At 42.0% G+C, this 14,338-nt stretch overlaps 1 protein-coding gene across 4 annotated transcripts in view; it reads right to left on the reverse strand.

Moving 5' to 3' along the window:
• The window catches only part of CACNA1H (calcium voltage-gated channel subunit alpha1 H), a 710,377-nt gene that overhangs the window by 75,404 nt on the left and 620,635 nt on the right, over positions 1–14,338 (reverse strand). For 3 of the 4 annotated variants that reach the window (XM_089656030.1, XM_089656029.1, XM_089656027.1), the window contains 2 exons: positions 12,739–12,828; positions 10,543–10,756 (listed from right to left, as the gene is read on the reverse strand). In XM_089656030.1, coding sequence (XP_089512156.1) covers positions 10,543–10,756; positions 12,739–12,828 — 304 coding nt within the window. The remainder of the gene's footprint in view (positions 1–10,542; positions 10,757–12,738; positions 12,829–14,338) is intronic. The other variant, XM_089656028.1, reaches the window with a different exon arrangement.

The raw sequence follows: 14,338 nt of genomic DNA on the forward strand, positions 1-14,338 counted from the left end.
CACCACTGTGTTATTCACATGTGAGTCTGCATCTACAATTTTTAGCACTAGGGGTTATTTCATTGATACCCCTTTGGTTATAATTTATCTATATTCAGCTTAGGGGCATCATCGTTTTTTAGATTTTTTGTTATTTGAGAGAAATAGGGCCCTGTTGTTGGTGTCAGTGGGAGGAATAGTACCCCATCATTGGTGTCAGTGAAAGGAATAGTGCCCCATCGTTGGTGTCAGTGGGAGGAATAGTGCCCCATTGCTGGTGTCAGTGGGAGGAATAGTGTCCCATTGTTGGTGTCAGTAGGAGGAATAGTGTCACTACTTATTCTGTTGCTTGATTCTTGTCAATAAAAGATCAATAGTGCCACTACTTTGTGTCAGTGGGAGGAATAGTGCCACTAGGTTGGTGTCAATGGAAGGAATAGTGCCACTAGGTTGGTGTCAATGGGAGGAATAGTGCCCCATCATTGGTGTCAATGGGAGGAATAGTGCCCCATTGTTGATGTCAGTGGAAGGAATAGTGCCACTACTTTGTGTCAGTGGGAGGAATAGTGCCACTAGGTTGGTGTCAGTGGGAGAAATAGTGCTCCACCATTGGTGTCAGTGGGAGGAATAGTGCACCATTGTTGGTGTCAGTGGGAGTAATAGTGCAACTACTTTGTGGCAGTGGGAGGAATTGTGCCCCATTGTTGGTGTCAGTGAAAGGAATAGTGCCCCATTGTTGGTGCCAGTGGGAGGAATTGCATCACTATGTTGGTATCAGTGGGAGAAATTATTATTATTATTATTATTATTATTATTATTATTATACAGTATTTATATAATGCCAAAAGGTTTGCTCAGCACTGTACATTATAGAAATAGTGCCCCATCGTTGGTGTCAGTGAAAAGAATAGTGCTCAATTATTGGTGTCAGTGAGAGAAATAGTGCCCTATCATTGGTGTCAGTGGGAGGAATACTGCTCCATTGTTGGTGTCAGTGGGACAAATAGTGCCACTACTTTGTGTCAGTGGAAGGAATAGTGCCCCATCATTGGTATCAGTGGGAGGAATTGTGCCCCATTGTTGGTGTCAGTGGGAGGAATAGCGCCAATATGTTGGTGTCAGTAGGAGAAATGGTGCTTCATTGTTAGTGTCAGTGGGAGGAATAGCACCCGATTGTTGATGTCAGTGGGAGGAATAGCACCCGATTGTTGATGTCAGTGGGAGGAAAAGTGTCTTATTGTTGCTGCCAGTGGGAGGAAAAGTGCCCCAAGGGCTGGATAAAGGCAAGCAAATGGCCACAGTTTGGAGATCACTAGTCTAAACAGTTGATAGGTAAAATCCCATTGGCAGATATGGGTTAGCCCATACAACAGGATTTTGTTCCAAGCAGCGGAGGCAGCCATTTTGTAACTTGAACCTGTGTTTGTCCTCAATTCTCTGGAAAGCAGTAGCATACGGCTAAAATGACCTGAAACACCAGCGATGTTAGTTACTTTCATTGCAAACTTGCAAAATGGCTACCTCCATTATCTACAGATGACAGGGCCACTTTATTTCAGGAATGAATTACAATAAGCATCATCCAAAGGTAAATCCAGCAAAAGCTGTTTAGTAGGGGATTTGTTACACATGCAGTGCTGTATTTTTAGGGAAAGTTGTGCACACATTTTGGATTTTAGGAAGCGACAAAGCCAGAGGAACAAAAAAAGGCCTTGCATAGCTCTTTGTATGCAATATTGGAAAAGCTCAGTAATGAGGATTAAAGCCCAACTTCAGCCAAGGCATATTTATTTGTCATTGTTGTCCCCAACTGGTTGATTTCTCTTCACTCTCCAACAGGAAGCGAGGAAAATCTCCCTACTTCCTGTATAATTGACAAGTGTCAGACAGGAGAGGAAGCAAGGAGAGATCCCCCAGTAGGGATGGCAAAGTGCATGTACTGTATAGGCCCTTTGTTTTAGTTTTGGCTAGAGTACGAAGAATCAGAACCACTGTCAAGTTTTTATCGCTCAATAACTCTTCAGGTGGTGAGAAGCAAAAGGATTATCTATTACGTATTTAATATCAGAGCTCTTTTTGCACTGGAACCTCCATAGGTGTAGGAAGTAAAGGTAGGTTAAGGGACAGAAGCACCACTCCATGTATAAAAGTCCAGAATTATAGTTCATTTGAAATCTCCAAGGAAAAGCCAACACATTTCAGTAGCTGTGAAAGTCCCTCTTCTTCAGGGCTATCAGTGGCTTTATATGTGTGTAGCCTTCTGGAAGGGGGCCCTTCCTTGGCAATTTTAAATAAAGTACTATTATGGAATTTTAGACGTAGAGTGGCACTTCTATTCCGTATCCTATTTTTATGTATTGAGGGTTTTTTTTTTTGTTGTTACAAGCAAATCATAAAAATTATTGTTGAAAATCGCAACAATTTTTGCTCTGCGCCAAAATTCTTATCAATAAATAAATAACAATATCTAAATAAATTATTTCTGCCACCTTAAAATATAAAAAAATCATCAACTCTAGTGTACCCAGAGCTTTTTTTCTCAGAGAATAGGTGCAGGAATTCCTCCTTTCTGAGTCCCCCCTTGTCTTTGCCCCCTACCCTTATCTGAGCACCATCCCTTGGTTCCACCTCCACCTCCCTCCTAGTACTGCCCCTTTTAGAGAATACAGAACCAAGTATCATTTTATGGTGCTAAATAATTTGTATTGAATTAGTTAATGATAACAAGAAAAGCAGTAAAATAGATCCCCTGCAGCCAGAGGCAATAGATCCCCCCAGCAACAAAAGACCCCAACTCAGCAACAACTGATCCCCCACACAACAATAGACTCTCCAGCAATGATTACTTACAGAGCGCCACACTAATATTTTGGAATCACAGAATATAATTTCTTTATTTTATGCAGTGTAATGTGGCAGCAGATTATTTATTTATTTTGAAGGTCATTATTTGACCTCGATAAATACGCTGTTTTTTTATTTTCACACAATAACAATTACCCGGGCACTAAGGATAATTTGACAGTGGACTGTGATTCAGGGGTGACTGAATTTATGTTTGTAAGTAGGATTTTAAGCGGTGAAGAGTCAACAAATTGGTGTTTTTAGCAATACTACACTAATATTTTGGAATCACAGAATATGAATAGCTATTGTGTACTGACAAACTCAGTGTCTGAGAACATTGTCCAAGGGATTGGCTGTTTGGCACAGCAACCTTCCTGCCTGACAGGCATAAATGGAAGGTTGCCATGCCTTACAGCCAATGGACAAAGTCGTAATAACGAAACGCGTGAAACCGTTAGTGACGATCGCGAGGTGATGGAAGGCTGGCTGGGTGAGACAATGAGCTTGTCGGCACACACTACCTATTACCTGGGCTAAGGATAATTTGACGGCACCACTATACCAAAGTCTGATCATTTGGGATATTGGGTACACCAGAGTTGATAGGTTGATTCACCGTCACTATCTGTCACCAAGATAAAAGGTGATAGGAAATCCAAAGGTTTAGGTTGACACCAGAACAGGAGGCGAGAGGAAATTTTCCATTAGAGGAACCTGTTTTGTTAACAACTAAGGTGGAAATTCCTCTAAATTTGTAGAGATTTCTTCTCACACCCTGGGACAGGACATGAAATCTCTAGGTATACTGACAGCTAAAAATAAAATGTAGGAATTTTAATTCTTCCCTACTCTACCAAAAAGAAAAAAAAGAAAAACATTTGGCTTTACAGACACTTTAAAACTTGACAGAGGCTGTCCCAATCTATCCAAAACTGAAGGAAAACTAGAGTTGGGCTTTCAGTACTAATGCTGGCCATACTTTATACAATTTTCTTGTTCAGTTTCCTTTAGATTTACCTTCAGCTATGTAGTAGTACAAGGGCCTCCCTGATTGCACACAAATTGAAAGTGTTTAGGTTTGACCTCATATTATATGTTTTTTTTTGGTAAATCTAAAGGAAAATTGTATAATGTATGGCCAGCCATAGGCAACACGCATCCTATTTATTCACCTTGCACAAGAATATATCTTCAGCAAACGCACATGTGCACATGTCTAGGTTACCCATATCAGCTATGTAAATGTGGACAATCATGAAATTCACATGTTGCATGGCTTTATCATACTCAGAGAGGTGTGTCGGCATAGACATTGTCTTTTTGTGCTGCAGTCTTTGTGAAAATATTTTAATTATAACAGATTTTTTCAGATAATAAAAACCTGGAAATTTGGAAATGCACATTTTTCAGCATGATGAAGACCTTAATAAATAACTGCTGGTTGTGTTTCCGAAGCAATTTGTTCTCATTGCTGAAAATGTTAAAGACAAGCTTCATTCACAAAGCTAAAAACACCAAGATCCTTTTATTCCAAAATCATGACCGTTTTCACCAGCCCAAAAAGATTTGAAAATTACGGTCACCTGGCTGAGAATAAAGGTCCTTATCCTTTGGTAAAGCCTTGAGGAATGAGGCTTAGGTCTGAAACCCATTGGAAAAAATGATTGGCGTCAGCAGGATGTGACTGCTGGGGCTTCATGGCATGCTCCGGTTGCCTGATAGATGAAACGATGTTGGATTCCTTGTAGCAGGTCAAAAATTGTTTTGCATGACCTTAACTTAAAGGGGACCTGAGACTGCCATTGGTCCTTGAACTTACCACTGCCTGGCTCTTTGAGGCAGGACATGTCCGCACAATTGCACCTGAACCAGCAATTCTTCCAGGAATCAGGCCTTAGCAGCCTTCTGCGTTATACAGGAGCTGCTAGGAAAAGAACAAAGCCAGATTCTTGGATCTCCAGGGTCTCAGTTCAACTTTATTGTACCAGACATGTAAGGACCTCACCAGTACCTTTAGGTCTCTGATGCATTTTCCCAGCCAATGAGATTAGTTGTTTTAAAGACTTAGCTCATTGGTGAAACACATCAGGAATTGAGGATCCTATTACAGTACATGCACTCTCCAGTACAATTAAGTTTGATTATTATCAAGTAATTCAGATGCTGAAGCTACAGGCATCTGGCCAGGGCCAGCACAAGGGGTGGACAATAGAGGTGAGAGGCAGCCACCCAGGGTGTAGTGGTGGAGAGGGGGTGTCCCCTCAATGCACACTTGGGGTGGGGGGGGGGGTGCAATTCTGTATTTTTGCCCTGGGCACTGGACAAACCTATCCCAGTACTATGTTTGTTTCCTAGTGCTGGTATTAGTGAGGAGCATAGGCAAGCTCTTCAGTAGTCATGGCATCTAAGATTCAGCACCTGGACTCATCTTTGAATAGTTACTGGATTTTGTTGAGCCACTGTTAGGTATAACAGCTAACCCGGCACCACTTTCAGGGACTATGTCAACAGGTTTTTGCTTGCTTCAGATGGGTTTTGCATTCCCATACAAGTATATATGCTTGAAGCAGGTCAAATGGCAGGTCAGAAGGAGATCAACTGCCGGTCAGAGGCAACTGTCAATGAATTCTGAATGATCTCAAAAACAGCAACACAAGCCCAAAGTCCTAAGGGCTACCTGTCCAGATTAAAAAAATGGGTACTGCCACTGCGAACCCATTTGCTAAAGATAAGCAATGCCATTCTTTTCACAACTTAGTGACTAACTGATCCTGAACAAGCATGCAAGTCAGAAGTCCCAAATTTGAACATTTTAAAATGAAGGTCAATAATGGCAGTTCCAATGTCTCTACCCTAGCAGACTCCTTTAAAGCCCAACTCGAGTCTGGTATTTATTGCTGTCTGGGTCCCTATCGGGAGCAATTTCCCTTCCCCTTCCTTCCAGAACAAGAAGTGATGGAAATTTTCACTCATGAGGATCCAGACAAAAACACATTTTAGCAGGGTAGGGAAGGGTTAGACCTTTTGATATTGTATATCTTTGCTGTCTGTGCCTTCTGCCTCCCACCACCATTTTTTCTGCTAGCGTCAAAAGAGACAGGGAAATCACCTCCATGGGGTCACAGACAGAAATTTTAACTTTTCCCCAATCAATCCAAAGCTAAAGAAGAACAATTGTTTCTGGAGTTGATCTTTAGGAAAGGCATAAGCCTGGTAACATTTCAGAGTCAGGCTGTTGTACTGCTCTCTGCATTTTATTGTGCTAAAGGCTCATATGATGGTCCAAATACTCCAGGCCAGCAGGCCAGAGCAAACCTCATTCTGGACATATGCAAGACATGAATTGTTAAAATGTTTTGTTGATGTCATATGAGCCTTTAAACATCCAATTATCTGCTAGAGATGAAAAAAAATGACACTAGGATTTCCATTGCATGTGATTGGGTGTTGGAAGGCAATACATGTACACTTCTGTAGATCAGGCCCAAAAGGCATGAATATGACATGCATGTCAACCAGTTAAAGCCATGCAACATGCACATTTCCAGTGTATCCAGATTTCCATGCCTGATTTGTATTCCTCCTTTCCTCACTGGTGTCCTGTATTTCTGTATCATCCATAATATACAACTTAAAGGGAACATACACTTTTGATAATCAACATTACAAAATTATTAAAGGTTGACCTTACTCAAACCTGATATTTAAGTTTCATGTTGAATGTCACGCTTATACCTTTTGTGGATGTGAGTGTTGAGACCCAGTGCCATCAGCGCAGGGTTCAGTTTCATCTGTCTATCCCTGGCCACTGCAATGTCCAGTTAAGTCAGTTTTCACAAATTAATTCTTCTAAATGGCAAAGCTAAATTAGACATTTGAATCAGTTGGCATGGAGGGCTAAAAAAAAGCCTATCACTGGACAAAGTGACATCCCACTCAACATACTTCCCTTCCTGTCTTTTTCGTCCTCAATAAATGTCCAGTGCTTCTGGGTAAGGGACAGCGTATGACCTCCTCCTTTTTCTCCCAGGATGCAGTGCTTTGGCCTGAGTACCCAATTGCCAGGCCCAAACACTGTCATATGAGAAAGAGTAGGACATCATTACCCCATGTAAGCTCTGATTTATGGAAGTCACACAGGGTGTGGAATCAGCAGCAAATGAGCACGAGAAGGCAAGTTGATGGTGGGGTGGGTATTATTAAAAAGCTGAACTCCTGGAAAAGTTAAAAAATGTCCTGGTATTGGGACTTCCCTGGCACTGCAAAGGATAAATTGTTTGTTTTTGTCTAGGGTACTTTTAAATGCAGTTTTTCTTACCAGATCCCTTGCCCCTGCAGGTTTCCTATTCCCAGTATGACTGGTCCCCCACTTTTCTTGGAGGGCCAATAGTTCTCTGGCTGCTAAATCAAGTTGAACACCTGCAGTCAATTTTGTAGATTTACTGATGTGACACGTGCATTGGTAGATTGGTCCCCCACTTTTCCGGGAGGGCCAATAGTTTTTTTTACCAGATCCCTTGCCCCTGCAGGCTTCCTACTCCCAGTACGACTTGTTCCCCCACTTCTCTTGGAGGGCCAATAGTTCTCTGGCTGCTAAATCAAGTTGGACACCTGCAGTCAATTTTGTAGATTTACTGATGTGACATGTGCATTGGTAGATTGGTCCCCCACTTTTCTGGGAGGGTCAATAGTTCTCTTACCAGATCCCTTGCCCCTGCAGGCTTCCTACTCCCAGTACGACTGGTCCCCCACTTTTCTTCAGTGCTGCATTTGTCAATTGTCATCACATACAATGCAGTACCAGCTTCCTGCATTGTAAATGAGGATGCCTAGGGCCCGTCCACAGCCCAAAGTGTTGGGGAAAGAATAGAGTTGGGGGAGAAAAGGGTAAGATGAGAAAATGGTACCCTAGACAGAAATGAGTTCAGCTTTAGGAAAACTATTCAGGTTCAGCTATTCTCCTTAACCTCGTGCTGGCAGTCTCCTCATTAGGCAAAAGTTACACAGGAGATTAGGATTGCTAGTAGCTTAATCATACTAATAATAGTGCTCGTGATTAATTGCTAACACTAGGATTAGGTTAGGTTTGCTAAATAGAACGAATGGCTCCCTATGGAATTAGCTACACAAGTAGCATCTTGCAGCAACCAATTACACGTGACTGAAACATTGTGATTGGAGCGTCCAAGAATTGGTCAATACTACATACCTATCTGTTAATCTCTCGCCCATGTTGTTTATTCCTTGTACTGAATCAATCAATAAATAATTAAAGAGCCTGCTGATCCATACTGACATGGAATACCAGTAGAGATGGTGCTTACATTCAACAGTATTTCCTCTGCCACCATTTTACACTTTTGTCTTTTTAATACTTGTATATGTATCTGTGTTTAAAGTGTGACTAAAAAAAAACATTCAGTAAATCTCTGCAATACATGCACTTATCTTTGTGTTTTGTCTGCCTAAAAACAACTGTGACCTCCTAACGTCCTGTAGTGAGCTGACAACGCTGCCTCTGCTATACTGAAATCCCAAGCAGTGTTGTCAGCCCTGCCTTGTTCTTTCTTGTGGGACTACAGAACACCCCATCATCTCCATATTATAAGGTTGAGGGGTTCTGTAGAGAAGAGCTAGATTGGTTAGCTGATAAAAAAAGCAGAGTTGCCAGTTTAAACAGATATAATAAATGCTGGACAGATTAGATGATGAACAGGTTATGGCAGGGGCGGACTGACAACTCATGGGGCCCCCGGGCAATAGGGGATCATGGGGCCCCTGTGTCCTTGCCCAAACTCAAAAAAGCCTATGAAAAAGGTACCAGGGGCATCTCATAGGGCCCCCTACTGACCCCGGGCCCTCGGGCAGTGCCCGAGTTTTCAAATGGTCAGTCCGCCCCTGGGTTATGGCTATGTGAATACCACATTATCTCACACTCATCTCAGGGCTGGATTGTTGCTAAGGGGCCATATATTGTGCACGTAAGGCTGCGGTAATGTGAATCCAGCCTCCTAGGACAATAACATGGGGCAATGTACAGCAGCATGCAGCACAAATCACAGCATCCAATCACCTATCATCTTTTATAAGTCTGCTCACTCAGCTTCTTAAAGCTGATCTGTAATTGGTTGCTCTGTGTATTTGGCCTTTCTTTGGATATGTATCAACAGCGAAAAGTAAGTTTCCCTTACTTTTTTTTTTTAGTTTTCTATTGTTATTTTTGCTACTGGAAATGTATTTATGGTATTTTTTGGTTTAAACTCAAGTCTTTGTGCAATTAAAGTTTCCTAAATCTAATTTTAATCCTTATGCTATTTATTAAGTGAATTTTCCAATTATAATGGGTTTGCAACACAGGAACTGATGGTTATCAAGGGATTCTTTTAATAGAATGACTAGAGAATATATCCAAAATCTCTCATCTCTACAACTCTATATTTGATGCCTGTCTTTCTTCCTTTTCTCCTGTCAACCTAAAGAGGTATATCTTTACTTACTTTCCCTATTTTCCTTTTCTCTTGCTGATCTAACAATTCAGTTGCCATTATCTCGCCAACAATACTTCCTGAAATAGCACTTATCCCCTGATGAAGCTGCATAGGTGGCAAAACAGGCAGGGAGCACTTTGCACAGTTGATTACAGGAGCGCACTATGCAATACTAATATTTTTGGTAATGGTTGGAGCAACAGAGTGCATGAGAATTGGTAGTGGTAGAAAAGCAATATGCTATTCAGTGAGGAAGGAGTGTAAGATATAGAAGATTAATAGATCAGCAAGAGCAAAGTAAAATAAGGACAGTTTATAATGATATAAAGGTTGGCAGGACAGAAAGAGCGAGAAAGAAATTCATCAAAGAGAATGTCGGAGAGTAACGATGAGAGATTTTGAATATATATTCTCTACTCATCCTAACGAAAGAATATTTATAGATAATACTTAGTTCCTGTGTTGCAAAATAGGGGTGGAAATATGGATTATAAATTTGATGTAAGAAATGCTGTACATTATAGAATAAAGGTTACATTTTAAATCTAATAGGGGAGATACTTTGGATGCGTGCCAATTTCCACTTTATTTTGATGTATTATATCTCCCTTTTTATACAGTATATATGTGTGTTTCGAGCCATTAGCTCTACCATTATATATATATATATATATATATATATATATAGGTCATGCATGTTATAGACTTGTAGAGATTAGACAGAAAAATTAATTGTGATTGGCTTTGAGATTGGCAATTAGTTGCAGCAAAGGCCTTGTTGGGTAGGCCTAAAGACAAGGAGAACATCTGCTCCTGCTAGTGAATCAGGAATGATATAAAGTAAAATTAAAGCAGAAGAAGAACGTAGGGTCTGCATTGCCTGTAGCAAGCAATCTGATTTCATCTGTCAGTTTTCTATTGCGAAAATGAGACCCAGAAGTGGATTATTTGCTGTGGACCAGACATAGACAGTGTCAAGAGTGTATGTTCCCTTTAGCTGTGATTATACTTTTACACCAAATATGAAAAACAAAAAAGAACAAAAAGGAATACTAGATAATCCTGTCACTGGTTTGTCCTCAATAACTGACCGCTCGCTCGCATCCTGTTTCCATCTCAAATGATTTCCGTCCGGTTGGCCGCCCTATGAACGGTTCTATGCAGCCTGAAGCTAGCTAGACTACGGCAGGCAGAGCTTCAGAAAAAATTGGTTAAACAGTCTACCGACCAGACATATACAACGCCTTACTCCTGCGTTTTTTCTCCAGACGGCGCAGCCGTTTCTCTTCCCGGCGCCGGGCCTCCTCGGCCTCCTGGTGTTGGCGGCACTTGTGGAAGTTTTCCACCACCACCCCGACGAACATGTTGAGGACAAAGAAGCTGACGATGAGGAGGAAGGATATGAAGTACAGGAGCATCCAAGGGTTGTGGTTCCGGATGGGCTGCAATGACAGGAGAAAGCTAGGATAAGCTTAGCGCCATATAGATGGAGCAATGTTCAACTGAGCTACTGAATATCAAATTGGAAGTTAATGTCGACATCAAGTATAATAATCATGTGTTCAAAGATCAAACTGAATATTATGTATCTCTGAGCCCACAGAGAATATTATAGCACAAGTTCATGAATAAAAATTAAACCCCCCAGTTTCCTTCCTATCCCCCTTAACTTCCCTAAGCTGAACCATCGACTTACTTACTTCTGGCAGCTACCAAACTACATCCCAGCCAATAAATATCAGGTGCCTGACTGTCTGCACACTAACATCACATGGAAGCCCCTGTACTGCAGAAATAACATTCTATTCAAGTCAATGGGACATTAGTACATAGGCGTGGGCAGCCAGGCACTACAATTTTACCAGCAAGGATGTAAAGAGGGTCTATATAATTCATACACTTGTCCTCTAAAGCAAAGGTCTCTAAACTATTTAAACAAAGGGCCAATTTACTGTCCTTCAGACTTTAGGTGGGCCAGAATGTAGCCAGTGGGAGTGGAAAAATTACATAGCTCCTGTGGTATGCAGTGGGAGGAAAAGTGCCCCATCCTCGGTGTCAGTGAGAGGAATATTTCCCAATCATTGATGTCACTGGAAGGAATGGTGCCTCATCGTTGGTGTCAGTTGAAGGAATAGTGCCCCATTGTTCGTTTTAGTTGGGGGAATAGTGTCTCATTGTTGGTTAGAGTTGGAGGAATAGTGCCCCATTCTTGATGTCAGTGGAAGTAATGGTGCCTTGTTGGTATGAGAAAAAACGCCTTGTATTAGTGGCAGCAATAGTGCCCCAAGGGCCAGGTAAAGGCAAGCAAAGGACTGCTTCTGACCCATGGGCCGCAGTTTGGAGATCACTGCTCTAAAGGAAACCAATACTGATAAAAGAGACTGAAACTGCTGACCCCTCATCCAATAAAAGACTAGTCACCTGGTTATCATGCTGAATCGGTGTTTTCAGTATGCTTTTATTATGCCTTTTAAGAATACATTTAACATTGATTTTTACCATTATTATTGTTACACTCACCAGCTAGTGCCAGGTTGGACCCACTTTTGCCCTCAGAACTGCCTTAATTCTTCCTGGCATATATTTAACAAGGTATTGAAAACATTCCTCAGACATTTTGGTCCAAATTAACATGAGTTACTGTTGCCTTTCTATCATCTTGAACCTGTCTGCCCATTCTCCTCTGACCTCAACAAGGCATTTCCGTCCACACAACTGTCGCTTACTGGATATTTTCTCTTTTTCGGACCATTCTCTGTAAACCCTAGAGATGGTTGTGCGTGAAAATCCCAGAAGATTAGGGGTTTTTGAAATATTCAGACTAGCCCATATGGCACCAACAACCATGCCACATTCAATGTCACTTAAATCCCTTTTGTTCCCCATTCTGATGCTCAGTTTCAACTTCAGCAAGTTATCTTCACCACGTCTAGATGCCTAAATGCATTGAGTTGCTACCATGTGATTGGCTGATTAGCAATTTGTGTTACTAAGCCATTGAACAGGTGGACCTAATAAATTGGCTGGTGAGTGTATATTAGAATATTTGAGTGCACAATCCTTTCATTCTGAATGGGCACCAGCCTAGGATGAATTGCTCCTGCTCCACCACCCAAGCACAGTATGTGTGAACAGGCCCTTAGAGGGAAGCTCTCAGGAAAGAAATACAGAAGTTGCCAATGGTGACTTGTCTTCAAAGGTGCAAGTTGAGCTTGTCGTTTTAATCCTTCCTTCTTACCTAGTAAGCTACTGACCTGGAACAAATACGCAGCTAATAAAATCAGGAACTCCAAGCATGCATCTGCATCACTGAATCACTAAGGATGAGGGCCCTTGAACCTCCACCTTTAAACAAAGCCCGCAATAGCAGTTTGCATATTTCTTAAATGCCAACTTTAAAGCAGATGTGTATTAATCGTTGTACCTGTACATTGGGGGCCACCGCGTCCAGTCCGTCATACATAATGTTCACCCAGCCATCTTTAGACGACAGAACAAATAGTGACATGAGGGCCTAGAGAAAGAACACAGCCTACATTAGCAACATCCACAGGCTTGCAAATTTCCAAGATAACAAAGAATTGTAGAACATTGACAGCAGTTAAAAGACAGGTGCTCAAGGTGGTGGGGTGCAAACAACAGAGGAGAGGTGAACATTTAGAAGTGAAGAACTTGACTGACCCATTATTAACACCTTGCCTGGACTTGCACCCAAGACCTTTCCTTTTACCTGTACATTCCTTGTCAACTATGTTCCTGGAACAGATTGTTGGCTCAGCAGGAAATAATGACAACCTGTTAATTCAGTTTCTGGGAGATACTGGTGGGCAGAAATCAACTGCTGTCTTCCTTGTCTCAGGAACTCCCGTAGGGAGGTATAAGCACTCTAGAACCTGTCCTTGTCAAGTCTAATGATACAGCAAGGAGAGACTCAGCACTTCTGCTGTACTATACACAGTGTAATCTGAAGTTGAACTCGAACACAATTTCTTGCATATATTTATTACTTCAAACTGATTAACTGCATTTAAAGCCTATCTAAGCCAAGAAACAGAAAAGTAATACACTACTCAAAAGAGTATAGCATCAAGTCAATTAAACCCCTGGGATATTGATCTGGTCAGGTAAGTAGCAGAGGGGGTTTTTAATCAGTTTCAGCTGCTTTGGTGTTAATTAAATTAACAACAGGTGCACTAGATGGGCAACAATGAGATGACCTCCAAACCACTGAAATTTTTTTCCCTACTCATCTTTTCTGACTGTTTTTTGCTACTTTTGCATTTCCCTAGGGTCAGTGTCTCTACTGGTAGCATGAGGCGAGACCTGGACCCTACAGAGCTTGGACAGGCAGTCCAACTTATCCAGGATGGCACATCAATACGTGCAATTGCCTGAAGGTTTTCTGTGTCTCCCAGCACAGTCTCAAGAGCATGGAGAGTTTCCATGAGACAGGCAGTTACTTTAGGAGAGCTGGACAGGGCTGTAGAAGGTCCTTAACCCATCAGCAGGACCAGTATCTGTTCTTTTGTGCAAGGAGGAAAACGATGAGCCCTAACAGAGCCCTACAAAATGACCTCCAGCTGGCCACTGGTGTGAATGTCTCTGATCAAACAATCAGACTTCATGAGGGTGGCCTGAGGGCCTCTAGTGGGCCCTATGATCACTGCCCGGCACGATAGAGCTTGATTTCCATTTGCCATTGAACACCAGAATTGGCAGGTCCACTACTGGCGCTCTGTGTTTTTCACAGGTTCACCCTGAGCACATATGACAGATGTGAAAGGGTCTGGAGAAGTTGTGGAGAACATTATGCTGCCTGTAACATCATTCGGCATGACCATTTTGGTGGTGGGTCAGTGGTCTTGAGAAGCATATCCATGGAGGGACGTACAGACCTCTACAGGCTAGACAATGGCACCCTGACTGCCATTAGGTATCAGGATGAAATCCTTGGACCCATTGTCAGACCCTACGCTGGTGCAGTGGGTCTTGGATTCCTCCTGGTGCATGACATTGCCTGGCCT

Source organism: Staurois parvus, unplaced genomic scaffold (genome assembly GCF_062004578.1).
Source record: "Staurois parvus isolate SC_StPar_1 unplaced genomic scaffold, SC_StPar_1.0 ptg000882l, whole genome shotgun sequence".
Classification (NCBI taxonomy): Eukaryota; Metazoa; Chordata; class Amphibia; order Anura; family Ranidae; genus Staurois; species Staurois parvus.